This window comes from Anser brachyrhynchus (assembly GCF_964034855.1).
Source record: "Anser brachyrhynchus genome assembly, chromosome: 1".
Classification (NCBI taxonomy): Eukaryota; Metazoa; Chordata; class Aves; order Anseriformes; family Anatidae; genus Anser; species Anser brachyrhynchus.
In genome coordinates, this window is record NC_137694.1 from 206,614,905 (window position 1) to 206,634,662 (window position 19,758).

Below are 19,758 nucleotides of genomic sequence, written 5' to 3' on the forward strand. Positions count from 1 at the left end.
TCAGGTTGGAAATGAGGAGACATTTCTTCTCAGCAAGAGCGGTCAGGCATTGGGATAGGTTGCCCACGGAGGTGGTGGAGTCACCGTCCCTGGGGGTGTTCAAGGGAAGGTTGGACGTGGTACTTAGGGACATGGTTTGGTGGTGACATTGGTGGTAGGGGGATGGTTGGACCAGATGATCTTGGAGGGCTTTCCAACCTTAATGATTATAGGATTGTATGACAGAGCGACTGTGGGACAAGAACACCTCACACACACTCACACCCACCCACTCAGCCGGCCAAGCTTGCCACGGTGACTAACAGCACACTTACACCGCCTGCCAAACAACGACATAAAACACCAGCACGCCTCCGCGCAGTTAAAGCCGCCTTTATTTAACCCCGAGCTCCATCAGCTCCCCCCAGCCCCTCAGCGCAGCGGCGCCGCGCGGGAAAGGCCCTTTTACGGCAGTGTGGCACCTGCCCCGGCTTTCCCTACGGAGCGGGGCGCGGCGCTGCTTTCCGGCAGCGTCCTGCCGACCTTCCCCGGGCGCGCTTTACGGCAGCGCGGCGGGGGCGGGGAAGATGTCTGAGCGGGGAGAAGCCCCGGCGGCGGCGGCGGGAGTCGGGCCCGAGATGCCGGCCAAGAAGCAGAAGCTGAGCAGCGACGAGAACAGCAACCCCGGGGACCTGTCCGGAGACGAGAACGTGAGGCCCGAGCTGGGACCAAACGCTGGGTTTGAGGCGAAGGGGCCGCGGCCAGGCCCGGCCCCGCTCTGAGGGGGCAACGCTGCGATCGTTCCTGAGGCTGGGCCCCGGCCTCGGACCCCCCGGCCGGGCCCTCAGGGGGTCGGGGATCCCCTGTGGGGGCTGTCGAGGGGAGACCTCCGGCTGTGGGGAGCCCTGCGGGGCTGAGGGAGCGCCCCCGCATCGCCTCCACGTGGGTGAGGGGGAATTGGGGGCCCACGGTGGGCTCTGGCCCCGACCAAAGTGGGCTCAGGCCCCAGGTGGTGCTCAGGGGAGGCGTTACAATGGCACTTTTAATTTGTCTTTTTCCCCGTGAAACAGCGAAAAGAGCCAGCGGTCTTTCTCCTCATGTCATTTGGCTTCACGGCCGCGTTGTAGAGTAAAACTTGGTGTAAGTGTGCACGTGTGGCCCCGCGGTGGAGGAGGAGTAGGGGGTAACGCTCAGGTGCTGGCAGCAGAAGGCAGCTGTGAGGGGTGAGGATGTGAGCTCCAAGCATTTCTTCAAGACATTTCTTCTCAGAAGGAGCGGTCAGGCATTGGGACGGGTTGCCCAGGGAGGTGGTGGGGTCACCGTCCCTGGGGGTGTTTAAGGAAAGGTTGGATGTGGTGCTTAGGGACATGGTTCACAAAATCACAGAATCATCTAGGTTGGAAGAGACCTCCAAGATCACCGAGTCCAACCTCTGACCTAACACTAACAAGTCCTCCACTAAACCATAGCACTGAGCTCTACATCTAAATGTCTTTTAAAGACCTCCAGGGATGGTGACTCAACCACTTCCCTGGGCAGCCCATTCCAATGCCTAACAACCCTTTCAGTAAATAAATTCTTCCTAATAGCCAACCTAAACCTCCCCTGGCGCAACTTTAGCCCGTTCCCCCTCGTCCTGTCACCAGGCACGTGGGAGAATAGAGCAACCCCCACCTCGCTACAGCCTCCTTTAAGGTACCTATAGAGAGCGATAAGGTCGCCCCTGAGCCTCCTCTTCTCCAGGCTGAACAAGCCCAGCTCCCTCAGCCGCTCCTCGTAAGCCTTGTTCTCCAGACCCCTCACCAGCTTCGTTGCCCTTCTCTGGACTCTCTTGAGCACCTCAATGTCCTTCTTGTAGCAAGGGGCCCAAAACTGAACACAGTACTCAAGGTGCGGCCTCACCAGAGCTGAGTACAGGGGGAAGTTTAGTGGGTGGCATTGGTGACAGGGAGAGTTTAGTGGGTGACATTGGTGGTAGGAGGGTGGTTGGACCAGGTGATCTTGGAGGGCTCTTTTAACCGTAACGATTCTAGGATTCTGAGTCCGGTGCTCGGGGCTTGAGGTAGCATGGTTGGTACAGAACAGCTCCGTACCCAAAAGGCAGTCACAGGTATCTAACTCATGCAGCTGCTGCAGTGGGGAAGTTACTTGGGTGCTATCCCTGAACAACACTTTCCTTGGTTAGAGCGCTTATCCAGAAAGTGAGGGATCTGCGCCACGTCTCCAGTACCCCGTGGAAGTGCTGTTCATGGGGGAACAGCCCCAAGGTGCGGTGTCCTGCTGCTGCTGATCCTGTTTAGCTGCTCATCGTCATCTGGCAGCTGGTTGTGCAGACCAACAAACGTATGTTTGCCCTACAGATACGTGCATTTGTGAATCTGGGTGAGATATGGTGACAGATTTTGGGCGTGCGTTAGTGTTCGTTGTAGGTTAGCACGTGGGCTGTGTGGTTACTGAAGATGAGACCAGTCTCAAAAGGGAAAGCGGTCTGTTCCCGAGGGTTTGTTACTGAACCCCGCTAGTCCAGAAAGGTCTGGATTCTGCTTACGTTTGGCATAACAACTGATTCGGGGGAAGTCTGTCTTTTTGGTCCTCAGGCATCCCAAAGGCAAGCTTGTTGGTGATGTAGTTACAGGTTCTGTGAAGTGCTGTGGCTCTTGCTAGCGAGTACTCTTGGGAGACCAGAGTTTGGACAGCCCAGAAGTTTCTTAGGGTACAAGAGAAGAAATTGGAAGAGCCAGCTATGCCTGTTGGGAGAGGGTTGGCTCTTTTGGGAGTGATTCCGGGCTTGGGCAGTTCCCTTACAGCCTCCATGGTGTGTTGTCTTCCCTCCTTTTTCTCCTCATTGATGTCCTGGTTTTCAAAGTTGTTGGGCAACCCAAGACCCGTACGTCTGTCCCTCTTCTGGCTGATGGTACAAATGTGAAACTGGGACAGAGCATAAATGTTTGGTGGGAATCGATGCGCTGATGTTTACAGCTGCCCTTACTCCATGCTCCTAGTGGAGTTCTTGCTGCAGCTTTGTGTTACATCGAACATCTTCCAGTGAAAGGCTGCCTCTGTCTCCCCGAGGTCAGCTGTAGTCATTACGTGGCCTCATTTGAGATGTTTTCTCCCAGCTTTCTGGTGGAAGATGACCAGACTAACTTGCCAGGGGAAAAAAAGGTTTGTTGATTTAACAAGCTGAAGTTTCTCGTGTGGAACTGCAGGCGCTGCTTGTTGTGGTGCAGGTGGAGCGTGCAGTGATGGGGGATGCAGGGAATGGGGATGGATGTGCTTGTGGGTGGTGTACTGCAGGTGGGCTGCATGTGGAACCGTAAAATCACGATAGCCCGAGTCGGAAGGGACCCACAAAGATGATCAAGTCCAACTCCTGGCTCCACACAGCACCACCCCAAAATCAGGCCCTGTGGCTGACAGCGTTGTCCAAACACCTCTTGAACTCCAGCAGCTCGGTGCTGCGACCACTGCCCTGGGCAGCCTGTCCCAGTGCCCGACCACCCTCTGGGTGCAGAACCTTTCCCTAACACCCAGCCTGACCCTCCCCTGTCCCAGCTCCATGCCGTTCCCTCGGGTCCTGTCGCTGTCCCCAGAGAGCAGAGCTCAGCGCCTGCCCCTCCGCTCCCCTCGTGAGGGAGCTGCAGGCCGCCATGAGGCCTCCCCTCAGCCTGCTCTGCTCTGGGCTGAACAAACCAAGGGACCTCAGCCGCTCCTCACATGTCTTCCCGTCTAGACCCTTCCCAATCTTTGTAGCCCTCCTTTGGACACTCTCTGATAGTTTTATGTCCCTTTTATACTGTAGCGCCCAAACCTGCAGCCTGTGCTCGAGGTGAGGCCGCACCAGCGCAGAGCAGAGCAGGACAATCCCTTCGCTCAGCCACTAGCAATGCCGTGCCTGATGTGCCCCAGGATACGATAGGCTCTTTTGCCTGCCAGAGCAAGCAGTATTTTCTGTTAACTTGGTAGTTTTAGGTCAATTTGCGACAATTATGTTAAGGGTGGTTTTGCCCACCCCTTATTTCAGCTTTCCCCCTTCTTACCTTGGCTCTGGCTGCTGTTGGTTGGAGGCCCGGTTGGATCAGACAGGAAACTATTCTTTATGTTGTGGTGTGGTTTTTTTTTTAATGCAGCTTTAAGTCGAAGCAGGAATCTGTAGAAAAGAGCAGAGGGAGGGGTGGGACTTCCTCTTCTAGTGGCGGTGCTGACTTATTGCAGAAGCGCGTTACTGCAGGGCTGCGCTTTGCCTGTAGCTGCTGAGGGTGTCCAGAAATCTCCCAGCAGGGCTAGATGCCTGACGTGGCATAACCTAATGTTTTTCCACAAACACCCTCTTCATTCCTTACTTCAGAAGCACTCGTTCCATCTGCGTCAGAGATGCTTTCCAGGGAAAGCAACCACTTTATCTTGAGACGTTTCCTAAGGGCAGCTTCCTGTATTCCAAGGAAACTTCGCTAGATCACGGCGCACGTATGGCCCCTTTGGATCAGCCCTCGTGTGACTCACGTTCTGCTTCTGGAGAGAAATGCGATTACGTTAGCAATGGATTTAAGTACGTGAATCTAAATAAAGAAATAAAAAGTCCTGGGAGATCTGCTGTCCTTATGGAGGAGGGAAAATGAAAAGGCCGAGCTCTGGAATTAGCTGAATTCATATACCATTTAATGATACCTTCGTTATATTCTGTATAACTTTTTAATATTTATTTTATTTATATTTTACACTTACTGTATTCTGTACAACCTGTTTTTAGGATGATGCTGTTAGCATTGAAAGTGGTACTAACACGGAGCGCCCGGACACCCCGACGAACACTCCTAACGCACCGGGAAGAAAAAGCTGGGGGAAAGGCAAATGGAAGTCAAAGAAGTGCAAATACTCCTTCAAATGTGTAAATAGCCTAAAGGTGGGTGTATGGAAGCTTCGGCGTGGGGATGGTGGGTACCGTTTGCTGGCGGTGATATAAACTATGTGACAGCGTCAAAATAATTACACACAGAGCAGAGAATATTTCAAAATATCCATTTTCTGTGCTTATTTGATGAAAGTACCTTTCTTATTTGGAATACCCAAAGTTCTGAAGAAAAAGAATACTGGGAAACAGGAATCAGTAGGTAATGCTGCAATTAGTCCTATTTTTTATGTTTTTGCAAAGTTTTATGTATGGTATTTTATAATTATTTCACCAGAGCTGTAGTTATTGAGATAAGATGCTGATAAACAGATTGATACCAAACAAAACGTGACAACGTGATGCAGAGCACAGAATTCATACGGACTTTTCTGCCTGATGAAATGTATTTTAAAAAGAAATTAAAACATTCTTCTTAAAAAAATAAATTACAACGTTCTTCTTAAATTACAGCATTCTTCTCACATTTTTAATATCATTTTTTCTGTCTTCAGGCAATTGACATAAAAGGTGTGCTGTGTGCTGCGGTTAATTTATCAGGAGTGTTGTGACTGTGTGGTCACACCTGATGTAGGTCACATTTATATTCCCACAGAGCATCTGGAGGCATTAAGGGACGGGGATTCGTGATCTTTACTCCCCGTTCTTGTGTTTTAGGGTATCGTTTTCTTCTGCATAGTTGCAGACTATGGTGAACCGAATCAATTATTTACATTTGGATTCTTGTGCCCTGTCAGGGTGTTCTTTCCTTCCCCAGCCTTGGGGGGGATATCTGCGTGTCAAAAGCTGTAAACACACTGTGCGATACAATTTTTCTAAGATTTCTGAATAAAGGAAAGTTGGACCTGGAAGAAGATGGGAGTTCTCTTAAACTTTATATTTGGCTAACAAGAAGTCGACATAAATGCATCTGCATTTGCTGCAGAATTCCTGTAGCGGGTTTGTCATTCTCCCACACTCTCAACAACTGTTAAGCTTTGCTGGTGACACTGTTCCTGAACTAAGGCTTCAGATCGTCTCACGGAAATAACTGGGTAGCTGAGCAGGAGGGGCTGAGACGTTTGGAGCCTGGAAACCTCCTAAATGAGCTTTGCCACTGGAGAAGTTGCGATATGAAGTTAAGCTGACAAAAGTGTCTGGGAAGCAAGTCGATCTTAACTTTTATGCTTCAAAAACCACGTTATCTCTTTCAGGGCGGCGGAGGAAGAGTAGTTCTTTCGCTTTGACCTAGGTAGGCAGCTGCTCCTGTGATTCACAGGCATCGCCCCCGCAGACGGTGCTTTCTGTGGCTTAAAGTCTTGCTTCAGCCACTGGCGTGGGCCTTCCAGCACCCAAACATTTAGCAAGTCCTGAGTTTTGCTGAGCGTATTTGTTTTCTTTCCACCGACCAGATATCCCAAAGTGGTTAGTATTTACCGAGTTCTTTTGGTAAAACAGAGCATCCCCTCATCCCTGCTCTGGGGTGACCCAAAGGACCACCCTGCGTGGTTAAGCAATCCCCAGTTTCCTGTGCAAGGGGAATCAAACGCAGCTGAAAAGCTACATTCACTCTAAGCAGGATATTTTTTGTGTCTTCCCATTTCTCTTTGAACTGGTTTAAAGACCAGGTAGCAGCCAAATTTGGTCAGCCTTTTTTACTTTGTTTTTGGGGAAGCTTCTCTTCTTTTCTTTTTCCTGTTCCTCCGTACTAATCTTGGAAATACCGTGAAGATAAAGTGTAGCGATTGAATGTTGTATATAGGTTCAGAAAGACACGACTCTTTGGATATCATGTCATGTATATCCCATTCTGCCTTTGAACTATGCTGTAAGACGTATGTGCTGAAATTAATGAGAAGTCAACGTGATTTAAAGACATGGAAATTTATTTTAATGTTCTTTAGAGGTGTATAAATTATGGTTTGTTTGCTTCTTTCAATTTCCTACTCTTATTTTTTCCTTTTTTTTCCCCCCTTAGGAAAACATGCCCATTGCCCACTGCTTTGAACGTTAAACGGTTATGATTCAGCCTGAAAAACACACTGCTTGCTAAATATGCTTTTTAAACACTAGTGTGGAAGTTATTTGGGCTGAAATTTAGGCATCAGGAAAACAAATATATAACTTGGAAAATGACAGGAAATCAGAAAGTGTTTTATTTTTATTGCTTTTTTACGGTACTGAGTTACTGTGGCACGTCCTGAAAAAATCGTTGCTCTCTGAGTGGAAATGTAGTTTATAACTGAGCATATACAGTGAGGAGAAGTACATCCTCACATACATCTATGTATAATTTTTTTTATAGATCTTCCAGCACAGAATTCTCCTTTGATGTGCTCCCTTCAGAACAACGCCATCATCTGCCCGACCCTTTGCTCTTGTTTAGAGTGTGCCTCAGTAGCTGTTAGCAGGTCGATGTCTCTCAGCCTCTACTCACTGTCCCCTGAGCTGGGAATCAGGAACCAGCCACGCGCAGGATCCTGGTTTGTTACCCTGAAAGGGAAAGCTGACTAAAACCACCGCCAGGAAGGTTTGCTTCCACTTGGGGGAACTGGGAGTGCGCGTGTGGTCCGTTGGTGCCTCACTAGCACTGTACAGTGTGCTCATCTAGTTGCAGGTGGTTATTTTCGGCTGCGTTGGCCTGGTGGTTATTTCCCTGCCTTCTGTCTAAAGGCAGTTCTAGTCTCACTTTGCCTGCCTGAACCTGCGTTGGCGTTGGGTGAGTAAGGGCAGAACTAACCACTGATTATCTGCTTTTGTAGCAGCTGGAGGTCTGTTGGTTTCTGCGCCTTCTGTGTGGTGCACGAGGAACCTGAGTACTTTGGGTTTTGTGCCCTTTATTTATATCGGGGTCAAGATGGCATTTCTCAGTTCCTCTCTTGAACCAGCATGTAGGTCAAACTTGGCTGTCTGCACAAACCAGATCGGGCATCTCATGATAACCAGAATGTGCAGCACCTAACAGTGTAAATTTTTTAAAAACCTGGTTCATCGTTAGCAGCTGGAACAAAGATTAAATAAAGCAGATAAGTATTATCAAAACAGTATGTGCTCTCTCTGACCAGTGAGGATGATGGTAGGTTAGATGAGGAAAGCATAACTTCTTCAGACAGATACCCAAGTGTTTTCCTCATTCTACATCTCTAATTAAGCTGCAGTGCTTTACTGGTGCCAAATACCTGCTTTTTTCTCTGTCCTGGGGTCACTAATGACCTTGCTGCTTTTCCCCTGTTCCCCCATCCCACAAACCTACTACTTTGTCCTTTCATGTTATGATGGGTAATACTTTGAGTTGAACTGTGAACAGTTCTTCTTAATGTGTATTCAGCTTTGAAAATTACAGCCTTTCTCTAAGAAATGCGGGAGGGCCTTCACTCAGAGATTTTCTTCAGTCTCTTTCCAGCTCTGCCTGTCGAGGTAATAACAGATACTGCCTTTCTCAGTAAATACTGCCTACTTTAAATTCTTCCGGCCCTCCTTACTTCTTAGTAAGCTCGTTCTGAGAAGTGTTGAACTCCCCGCCCCCTCCTCAAATTCATTCTTTGGTGCTTGCACAGGTCAGAGCTGCCAGGGCTAATATTTCTCGTCTTGTCTCTGAAGCCCTACCATTTGAAGGCTGCTTAACAGCCATCATGAGACACTTCCTTCCTGCCTGTACTGTCCCAGACAGTCCCCTGTGGGGAGGCACTCTAATGAACATTATTCTTACTGAAAACATCCTGTCAGGACAGGCCAAAATACTGTTATCAATTAATAACAAGCACCACCATATTCATCACAATTTATAAACATATCTGCTTTTTTTCTTCTCTTAAACTGATGTAAGCTCTTTAAAAATAATTCTTGACATTCTTCTGGTGACTGTTCTTGAAGGAGATCTGAAAACACTTTGTAGATATGAACTTTGCAGCAGCTTTGTGACGTGCTGGAGTTAGTTCATCGAATCTGTGAGAGAGCTGCAAGACCTAACTGTGCTGTAATAGCTAAATGTAACCCTTCTCCACTGTTACACCAGCATAATTCTTCTTAGTCCTTGTAGGTCTCCTCTGTGAAGTTGTGAATCCGTGTGTGAAAGTAATATAAAATGCGTATAGACTTGGCCTTAAAAGCTTTCCTTGTTGGTAGTGGCAAAACAAAGTAAATAGTAGAGCTGCAAATATAACTCAGGAGTTCTGCCAAACTTCTGGCTGTAACTGTGAGACAACAGTTCTTCCCCTTCACTGTTTAAAACCTTTTTTTGGGGGGGAGGCAGAGGGGGAGAAGTATTTCTTTAGCCTTCCATAAGAGAGCCCAGTGAAAATGTGACGCAACAAAACTGTTCTTTTTAACTGTTCGCTACCTGAAATTATCCTGGATGGGAACCTGGTAGTTGGAGGAGAACGTAGCAATTAAACTGTTTACCACCACAGCTGAGTTTCACAAAAATAATGTGTCTGTGGGTTTTATTTATTTTGTCTCTAATCGTACTTTGCATCTCCAGGAGGACCATGGTCAGCCTTTGTTTGGAGTCCAGTTTAACTGGCACAGTAAAGAAGGTGATCCTCTCGTTTTTGCCACTGTGGGCAGCAACAGAGTGAGTAATCTGTTTTTAACCGTAAGCCCTTCCGTGTGCTTTTGTTTGCGTTCCTGGTTTCAACCAAACCCTTTACCTGTGTTTAGCACTGACACAAGATCCTTCGTATAGCAAGCTTTACTGCTGAGGTACGTAGCGTCTGTTATCTGGGAGAGGTGCAGCCTCTGAATTGTTGTGTGATGGCATGCTTTAGCTATTTGGGAGTTAGCCTCTGTATGGTGATGGAAATTCCTCCGGTAAGGTAAACAGAGAGGAAGGAAGACAGGTGCATAAATGTATCTTGTCACTAAAATTACTCCTTGTATGCGTTACTGTTTCCAAACGGTTGTATGCTCTAAAATGGGATGAGAAGTGTCTGCAAGGAAGCCAGGTAGCTCAGTAGCTAAATTAATGGCCTGTGGGAATGTCTTTATGGGCTTTTTATGGAGAAGGATCTATGTCATTTCAGCCTTGAAAATAACTCTGAAGCGCGTTCTGTGGAAGTGTTGTGAATAAACAAGAAGCCTTTCATTTCCTGGCTTCTTCCACCTGACAGTTAGCAAAAGTGCTAAACTAAGAGTAAACTGTGTATCAATTACTGCTGTAAAAGACTGCCTCTAGTTGGAGGCGGCTGCCCTGTAACTGGTTACAAACAGGGCTTAACCTTACTGAGACAAGTCAAGCAGTATCTGGGAAGGACTGCCAACTCCTGGAGTGGTGTTAAACTGAAACTGCTATGAGCATCTTTTATCAAACCACTCCCACCTGTGAGGAACAAATGGGTAATGGATGAGAGCTAAGGCATAAAAGCACTCTGCCCCTCTGCATAAGGAAGTCAGTATACAGGTGCATATGATTTCCTCCTGAAATATCACAATTGCTCTCTTTTTTTTTAACAGGTTACCTTATATGAATGTCATTCCCAAGGAGAAATCCGTCTGTTGCAGTCCTACGTGGATGCTGACGTATCCTTTTAAGTTCAAAAAGGCACTTGTTTGGTTCCTCTTTATCAGATGAAGAGGCTTCGTAGGAAAAATAACACACAGGTTTTGTCTGTGATTTCATACTTTGCTCATGTGGCACATTGTTCATGTTAGGTCCAAGTCTTTTTCTTTTCCACATCCTAGAGTCCCTCCTATTGAAATAATATTAGAAACACTGGCTCATGGAATGAGCTGTATTAAAGTATTTGAAAACCAATTCTCTGTTGGTTTAATCTTCCTAACGCTAATTTGTGCGGTGTTTCACTGTAAAACAGCGGATGTGGTCTTCGCTTCTCTCTGGACTGGACCTGGATTTAAAGCCTAAGAATGATATTTCATGCTCTGAGTAATAATGTTTGTTGGTCAGTTTGCTCTTGATTCATCCTCATCTTTATTCCCAGTCTTTCAGTGGTTTGGAGAAAGAGGTTGAAAAGTGATGCCAAGAGAGAGGTGTTCCTTGTGTGTTATGGAACAGAAGTGAGGAAACATCTGGAGAAAAGTCAATGTTGCTGGTATTTGCAGATGTATAATCAAATATTTATCTTTTTGTTATTGGACCAGCACAGACTCCTTGGCACTTTAATAAAATAGCAACAAGTTTGTTTTAAAAAGTCAATTTTTTTTATTTAAAAAAAAAGTTTATTTTACTCAAAACCAGACCGAAAGTCTGTGTTCCTTAACATGAGATGTTGTAGGCAGATGAAAATTTCTATACCTGTGCGTGGACGTACGATAGCAATACAAGCCATCCTCTTCTTGCTGTGGCAGGGTCCAGGGGTATTATCAGGATAATTAACCCTATTACAATGCAGTGCATAAAGGTGAGTGCTCAGAACTTTGGGATATAGCTTGTGTTTCAGTAAGGCATGAAACATATGTCTTCTAAATACATGTAAACGTGAAGGGAAATGATAACTTGGTCTCTGAATTCTATCCCAGCACTACGTGGGCCATGGAAATGCAATCAATGAACTGAAATTCCATCCAAGAGATCCAAATCTCCTTTTATCTGTAAGCAAAGGTGAGGAAAAACAAAACTCTTTTGTTTTTGTATAAATCAGGATACTTTGGATTGGATTTTTGGTCTTGAAAATGGCCAAAATCTCTCAAGTCTTTGAGAATTTTGTTAATGGCACTGAACAAGTTTACCTTTAAAGTCTAGAGCAAATCTTGCTCTTTATGGCTGTACATCATGCACGTATTTAAATCCATGGCCTACACTAAAAATAACTCCACCTGTGGTGCAACGGGATTGTGAATAGTGCTGCTTTTTCAGAGAAAGAAATGTGAGAATTGGAGTTGCTCTTTCCTTTCTTAGTTATTAGTTTTCAATTGTTGAAGCATCTTGCCATCTAGTGGGAATGTCATAAAGTTGCAGGTGACATTCACCACCTTCGTCATGGGCAAAACTTTGATTCCCTCTCTCAAGAGCAGCTCTGACTTTAATTGGACTTTGCGTAAAAAGGATATTAGGGAAGGGAGAAGCGTTTTTTTGGTATGGTGTCTCATGGGCTTGGCCAGTCTAAACAGTCACAACTTCCTAATCTTGGCTGTTCTGTTAAAGGAGGGGATACTTGATCTGCCTCAAGAGTTAAGCCTTCAGGAACACTAGGGCTGGCAACATAAGGGGGCTTTTGACTTCAGTGTTACTGAGGACACGACATGAGAATTAGGGTTGGGAACCTCAAGTTCGTGCTTTTGAATTTCTAAAGTTCTGTGTATTGTCTTTTTAATACTTTTTTGACATCAGCTGTAGTCTTGGGCCGGGTGCTACCTACAATTGGGCATGAGGTGGGAGAGTCCTGGGGTCTCAGAACTGCTTGGCTGAGAGACGAATAGAAAAAGAGGACAATGTTTGGGCCTGTGTGGCCTTCGAGTTGGCATTGTTGTAATTCAGTGCAGTGTATTTGTGGAACCCAATGGGAAATACGGTAGAGGTTCTTCATTAGAAATTGTTTAAACTTCCTTTAAACAAGTGGATTAGTCCGACTGACTTTGAAATGTGTATCGTTTATGGAAACAGTAACTCCCATCCCTACAGTCTGTGATTCATAAAGAATAATTGTTTAAAGAATTAAAAAAAGGGGGAAATAAAAGCTTTATAAATGCTGATGTAAGAATGACTTAAAATTAACGTTTTCTTTTTTGAAATACAAAGTTGCTTTTGAGATAAGACTAGATAAAGGCATACTTGTCCAAGATCAGACTCTTTCTTTTTCAGAAGACCTAAAGACCTAAGTATATTTCTGTAGAAGCTATCCCTAGGGGAGGGGGACGGGCACGCTTTCTCAATTACAGAATTACTCTAACAGTAGCTTAGTTGTAATGGCAATTTAGTTAATGCAGTTCCATTGTTTCTAACAACTGAAGAAGAATTAAGTGCCTTTTAAATGTTTACTTGAACACCTTTTATTGAAAGTGGTGAAGCTGAAATATATTATTCATATGTACGTGTAAAAAGCAGCATGTAATTTTATTTGTTCTTTATAGATCATGCATTGAGGCTGTGGAACATCCAGACAGACACGCTGGTTGCAATATTTGGAGGAGTAGAAGGGCACAGGGATGAGGTGTTAAGTGCAGTAAGTGGAAGACTGTGGGGCAGTGATTTAGATTTACAAAGGGTAGTAAGCCTGTAATATGCAACTTTTTGTCCTCCTGTGCACTGTTTTCATACTATACCTACTGAAAAACAAAAACAGAAACCCTGAAGTGCATCAATGCTGTTTAAGGGGTAGATAAGTTTAAATCTAGAGGTTTGATCTGGCCACCTCTCGATAAACAGGACAGGTGTTCACTTGCTGTATCTGTTTCACTAGCCAATTCTCTCAGTGCAGCCTAGACGTCAACAAAGTAGAGCTCAGTGGGGCTAGGAGGAGTAATAAATTTTCATTATGGTCCCACTTTTAAAGTTCTGGAGGTCTTATCAAGCCAAAGCAGCAAGAGCAAATAAACCTTTTTGAGACGTGGTAGTGAAGGAAAGAAGTTATTTCAGGTGAGCTATGCTGCTTTCCAGCGGCTGCAAACAGATGCTGGTACCCAGCAAATACCGAATAGAATCTTTGACTTTTAATACTGTTATTAACAACTGTTTCCTTTGCTGTCGTGTGACCCGAAAGCTGAGGTGTGTACCTACATGAAACCTGACGCTGTGTTCTCTGGGAGTTGTAAATACTCATCACCCAAGTAGTAGCCCTGGAGTTCTGCCAAGGTTGCTCCATAAAATGAAACCTAGGGAATTTACCGAGGGAGAGCACGAGCAGTAGGTTCATTCATTGTCTGTCAGTGCTGTCGAATATGCATCTTTTTCCTTGAGGGAGAATAACTATAGTTATTAAGCTACTATGCTTCTTTGCAGTGAGCAGGATTAAGTTGTTAGTATTTTTTTTTCCTATTTGAAATATGCAGTTTTATTGCATTCTCTACGCAGAAGATGCTGTTTTGATGGAAATGATGGAATAAAATCTGAGTTGATATAATGCCGCTTAGGCTGGGGGTGCTCAAAATTATTTCATATACATAGGATTATGACCTTCTGGGTGAAAAAATCATGTCCTGTGGGATGGATCACTCTCTAAAACTCTGGAGAATCAATTCCAAGAGAATGATAAATGCCATCAAAGAGTCTTATGAGTACAATCCAAATAAAACTAACAGGTACGTAGTTTTCATCTTCTTGGCTGTCTTTGCAAAATAAATATGCTCATCAACAGCCCAGATTAATTCCTGTAGAAATCGGGAGTTCTTGGAGATAGTGAGTGACCTGGGGATTGTTGGGGGATACTGAATCTCTGTGGAAGATGTCTTTCTGGTGTCAGCTTCAGTAGAATGTCATTGAATTCAAAGTTCTGGCACTTATTTTTAAATATCTTAGTTATTTTGTAATTATCTGCTTGACTAGGAAATGTGTGGGATTATCATCATACTTAATCAAAGCTTGTATTTCATTTTGTGGTAAGATATGCCAGTGGCTTTTCTTCCTCTTGCCTCGAAATTTCTAGGAGGGAATCAAATCTGTGTAATTAAGCATAGTAAATAATTTAGTTTTACATTGTGTATTTATCACTAATTATTGTATCTGTTATCTGACTTTGGGGCTGGGACAAAACCATTTATGTAGTAATACCTTTAATTTTCATCACTTTTTCTTATCTGACCTCAAATATGAGCAAATTGTCAAGTAAACATAACTACTAGATACATGATAGATAAAGCCTCCTTTATGAAGTTCATCAATTTTTTAATCTTAACTTCCAGTTAAACCATTGAGAGAATTGAAGAGTCTAAAACACACTGAACATGTTCAGCAGTGAGACTAGCTGTGAAAATGCTCTCGCTTTTTTTGGTAATGTTACCAAATATTAAATGATGCTTTAAAAAAATGCTGTTTTAGTGTGCTTTTCTATTTGACAATTTAGATGTTGCAGAAGAAGCATCAGGAAAGCTGAGCTTTAACCAGTTCTTGAGGTATTTAGCAATGGGAGCTGCGTGCAGCATCTGAAGGTTTTGCTTAGCACTGTCTCTGTACAGTCTTTTACAGTTAAACGTGTTGGAAAACAATTTCATTCATTAGGAATGAGGATGAAAATGTTCCGATTTTTATTTTTAAAAAAAAAAGCATACAAAATCTACTTTGTTAGAAAACTGTTAAAACAACAAAAAAAGACAGACCTGTCATTTTAACATTGAGATATGTTAAAACTGGCCGTTGAAAATTGGACTTGTATTTCCCTGAATCTCACTTGGCCATTTTCTCCATAGGCCTTTTATTTCTCAGAAAATTCACTTTCCTGACTTTTCTACGAGAGACATACATAGGAACTATGTTGACTGTGTACGATGGTTGGGAGATCTAATCCTTTCCAAGGTAAAGTAGCAGCTTTTTCAGCTATCGTATTCTTATTTGCTTATTCTGAGGTTCTTAAACAGTAGAAGTTTTACTGGAATTCGGGCTGTAGGTTAACTGTGCTGCGTTAAATGATTTTATGGAGTATATCGTGAATTTTGTCTACTGTTGGGAAGTGCGGATAAGCAACTTTTACCCAAAAAGTAGAATTATTGCTACAGTCATGGATCTGCTAAAAGTACAGGGGTGCCAACTAACCAGGATCTGCATGAAATGTCCAGAGAGAGGCTCTGCAGCTACTTACGTGAGAGGTCCTGCAGCTAAAGGGAGAAACGAGGGTTCACGTAATGGAGTTCCTTTGATCTGCGTGATAGCACTAGTAACGTTTGCTTGCAGGTATTAAACTCGGCGGTGTCGCTGCCTCTTTGCCAGAAATTGGGGCATGCGAAGTCCTGTTGGTTGAAGGGATTTGGGTGAACAGTGCTCAAATCTAGGTTAATTTAAACTGCTCGTGAAAGTGTCTTTGAGTACTTGTGGTTGATTTCTTCTGAAGTGGGTGAGGGAGGGCTCCTGCAGTCTGGTTTTCTGGCAGAGCTGTGAGGGCAGTGGGCTCCCAGCAAAGAGCAATGATATATTGTTGGTGATTCGGCTGTGATCTAAGGACAAAGGTGAGATTTTTTTTTTCAGTTTTACTTTTTTTTTAGTGTTGTTGGGGAAGCTATGACAGGAAATGTTAGGTTTAATTATAACTAGACTGAATGTTTTACTATATAAATTGTAAATATAGGTGACTTTTTTGTGTGTTCACTGTTTCTCCCTAGTCTTGTGAAAATGCCATTGTGTGCTGGAAACCTGGCAAAATGGAAGATGATATAGATAAAATCAAGCCAAGTGAGTCAAACGTGACCATACTTGGGAGATTTGATTACAGCCAGTGCGATATATGGTACATGAGGTTTTCGATGGATTTCTGGCAAAAGGTATGTGTGGGAGCTTTGACCTCGCTGCATCTGAAGGTGTGTAGCTTTTCACTTGATTCCGTATTTATGTGTTTGGCACAAGTCCTGGCTCATGTAATGTGCTGTTTGAGGAGAGTTTGTCTGCTGCAGGTGGCTTTATATGAAGCTGATATATTTACTGATATCGTCTACCCCTGCAGAGAAGGGTAATAAAGTGGGAAAAAGGAGGCAAATTATGTAGCAGTTCGAACCCCTTCAACAAATTTGTTAAGCCATTCATGTCCAAATACTCGCTTACAACTTGAAGTCTTCATAAAATTCCGACTTCCAGTTCCTTGGGATAATATTGCAAAACTTGTATGTTCTCTGCTTTCTTTTCAAGATGCTTGCTCTGGGCAATCAGGTTGGCAAACTTTACGTTTGGGATTTAGAAATAGAGGATCCTCATAAAGCCAAGTGAGTACTTCACGTTTAATTATAGTTTTGTTGAGAAAGGGAGTTGGGGCACTTTCCTTTTTCCTATACTAATAACTACAGAAATTCTTGAACAGTGGTAACCACTTTCCATTCTAACTGCTAGGTAAATGAATAACGTTAACCTTCAGGGACTTGGACTCTTTATTTATTTAAACTATTTTGTTACATTATAGCAGTGCCAAGAGGTCCCAATCAAATGGTGCGGGGCACTGTGTGAAGATACAGTAAAAGAATGTGTTTTCCTCAAAGAGCTTACACACTAATTAGGTGGAAAATTTACAAAGCAATTAGGAGATGGTAGGAGGGCGTAGCTCATGACAAAGGAGAAAGAAATGAAAAGACAAGAGTAGTGAGAATATAAAGGTTAGCTTGAGTGTGATGTGAAGAAAACAGGATGGCTTTTCAGTTCCCTGCCTGTGTGGCCAGGTGATTTTATTGCATGTTTGTGTGTGTGTATGCACACAAACATGAAATTTATACACACATAACTGCACGTTTGCGTGCATATATATGTAAATATATATGAATGCCTATACAAATTTCTCAAAAATGCTGCAGTCTTGAATCACCCAATTACCATATTTTATTCCTAACAATTGAAAAAGAACATTGATTACCAAGTTGTAAATAATGTGATTTAGTAAGGTTTCAGTCCATGCTTCCATGAAAATTGTTGAGAAATGGCAATGGGTAAAGAGGGTAAATCGCTGCTTTCCCAACTCCAGGTTTGGAATACGAAATACATCACTGAGGGTGCAATCCTGTTGCCCTTCAAATTCTTCCTAGGTCACATAAGTAAGGCGGTGGTGAAACAGCACTTGTAGTAGCAAGTGCAGATTTAACATTGCAGCTGAATAATTTTCTTTTATTTATAGGTGTACGACTCTTACTCATCCTAAATGTGTTGCTGCCATTCGACAAACCAGTTTTAGCAGGGATAGTAGTATCCTTATAGCTGTGTGTGATGATGCCAGTATCTGGCGCTGGGACAGACTACGATAAGTTACTTTTTCTTAATTCAAAGTAGAAAATATATTTTCAAATTATAATATAGTCTGTTAACTCGCTAGTGTGGTAGACGCATTTAGTGTAGACTTCCTCGAAGGTTCAGCAGGCTGGAGCTGAACTTAGTGATGTTTACATTCTGTGTATTGTTCTGCTTGAACTTTGCTGCTTTTAATAAAAAGAAGTATTTTTGTAAAGTTTTCTGAATTGTCCATTTTAATTATTTCCCGCAAAGAATTTTCGGTTTTGTCTTATGAAATAGCTTTCTGTACAGCTAGTACACAAGTATATAGTAACTTGCTGGAAATTTGGTACGTGTCTGCTTGTAGCTGTACTTGTCTCTTTTGTGCTGACTTAAAACTTAATGAAGCTATTGAATATTATCCAGGGACCTGAAAAAGTAAGTACTACACTTAGGAATATAGCATAAATAAATGTTAAATCACTACTAGAAATATTTTGAACTCATTCCTCTCTTTAAACTTGTTACACTTTAAGTTTTAATAATCTCAAACTGGGACGAACTTCTCACCGTTTCTGTTGTTTGGGGAAAACCTCTGGCTCTTTTTTGTGGTTCACATTGCTGTACTCTGGATTTTGTCTGTTTGGTTACTGGGATTATTTTATATCAAGGTTAGGCAATTAAAAATATTAATGTTGTCAGAATTTCCAAATAGTGTCATCAATGCTCTACTTGCTCGAGGAATAACTCATTCTAAAATGAATATATTATTTCATATGGGTTTAAAATATGTACAGCTAATAAAAATGAAAGCGGAAAAGTGAATATGACAGCAGACGGCATTAGCAGTTAAAATCTGTAGCTGAAACACTTGTGCAGGTGTAGTGGAAGTGTTGGTGTTTGTGTTCTGTGTAAGTGGTCCTAGATGCTGCACAGTAACTCTGTGTAACCGCGTGAAGAAGAGGAATGTTCACTGAGGATGAACCTTTTAGGTATTTTTTTTTTCCTACTGCCTTCTTATCCTTCACCAGAACACATGTTAAGTGAAAATAATGTATTAGGGTATTACTTACATACAAGCACCCTGTCTTTGGCAACGTGTTAGTGCTTTTTTGATCAGTAGATTGCGTTAAGAAATAGTAGTTAAGTCCAGTCTTCTACTGACTTTTCACATACGTATCTGACTTTTATCTTTCAGGGTATTGCATTTGCATCTTTAATTACACTTCGGGAAGCTCGTAAATGCTCTCTTCAGGTAGCCTGCCTCTTCAGTTTAGTCTGACTAAGCTAGTTCTGATATTTTGTACTTGAGAGTCTGCAAAAAAACAGATCTAGAGCTGGCAAGTAGTTTACAAGTGTTAGTATATAACACGTGATCTCATCCCCCTTTTTTCCCGTTTGTTTGTTTTTGTTGTTGTTGTTTTGTTTTTTAATTCTTGTGCTTACTACTAGGGAGCTGCAACGGAACCTTTGTAGCACAAATCTGTCCAAAACTAGTCTTGAATTGAGCTGGATTCTGGCCCCTCTCTTTCTTGCACAAGCAAAGCCTCCGGCATGCTTGTTCTCTGAGGGGTGCCCTTGTCTGACTGGCTCTGGGGGTGTGATCTGGAATGCAAGTGTAAGAGCACAAAAACAGCCAGGGGCCTGAGTACTGGAGGGAAGAGGCTGAAATACCTGCAGGGTTGAACACAAGTTAGCTGAAGAGGGAGAGGAAGGTGGTTGAGGCTGGAGTTTTTAGCCTCTGCTTTGAATTGCTAGCACAGTACGAACTAGCACTTATGCAACTGCAACAGGCCTGTGTTATCTCATGGATGTGGAGCTGGCGGAGTCTGAAAAGTTGTTGGGGTGGAGAAGTGATTGGGAGAGCACTCCAAAAGGGCATTGGGAGTGCTCAGGCTTTGTTTGGATGAGTTAAGCTATGTCTAGAACACACGGATTGGAGACTGATACTACTTCCCCTTTGGGAATCCTTTACAGCAGTATACCACTAGACTAGGGCGGCTTTGTTTTTACATGTTCAGGGCTGAGAGTGAAATGGGACACAAAAACAATAAGGATTTTCAGCCAACGTTGTTTTGTAGGTTGTAAGTGCTACATTCTTACAACT

The 19,758-nt window shown here is 43.4% G+C and overlaps 1 protein-coding gene and 1 long non-coding RNA gene across 2 annotated transcripts in view; one reads left to right on the forward strand and one right to left on the reverse strand.

Moving 5' to 3' along the window:
* The window catches only part of LOC308189465, a 30,322-nt gene extending 25,795 nt beyond the window's left edge, over window positions 1-4,527 (reverse strand). The window contains exon 1 of the long non-coding RNA XR_013946373.1: window positions 4,020-4,527. This is a non-coding gene — a long non-coding RNA (uncharacterized lncRNA). The remainder of the gene's footprint in view (window positions 1-4,019) is intronic.
* Window positions 386-17,886, forward strand: EED (embryonic ectoderm development). The gene is made up of 12 exons (XM_080579422.1): window positions 386-689; window positions 4,730-4,882; window positions 9,348-9,440; window positions 10,319-10,384; window positions 11,098-11,223; window positions 11,342-11,423; window positions 12,893-12,984; window positions 13,926-14,059; window positions 15,164-15,269; window positions 16,070-16,228; window positions 16,590-16,663; window positions 17,560-17,886. Exons 1-12 carry the CDS (start codon window positions 567-569, stop codon window positions 17,684-17,686), a joined length of 1,335 nt encoding a protein of 444 aa, XP_080435548.1. The 5' UTR covers window positions 386-566; the 3' UTR covers window positions 17,687-17,886.
* The last annotated feature ends 1,872 nt before the right edge of the window (window positions 17,887-19,758 follow it).

Coding starts and splice junctions, on each gene's coding strand:
- EED (XM_080579422.1), top strand. CDS start 567: ATGTCTGAGCGGGGAGAAGCCCCGGCGGCGGCGGCGGGAGTCGGGCCC. Junction 690..4,729: donor ACCTGTCCGGAGACGAGAAC/GTGAGGCCCGAG, acceptor ACCTGTTTTTAG/GATGATGCTGTTAGCATTGA. Junction 4,883..9,347: donor AATGTGTAAATAGCCTAAAG/GTGGGTGTATGG, acceptor TTGCATCTCCAG/GAGGACCATGGTCAGCCTTT.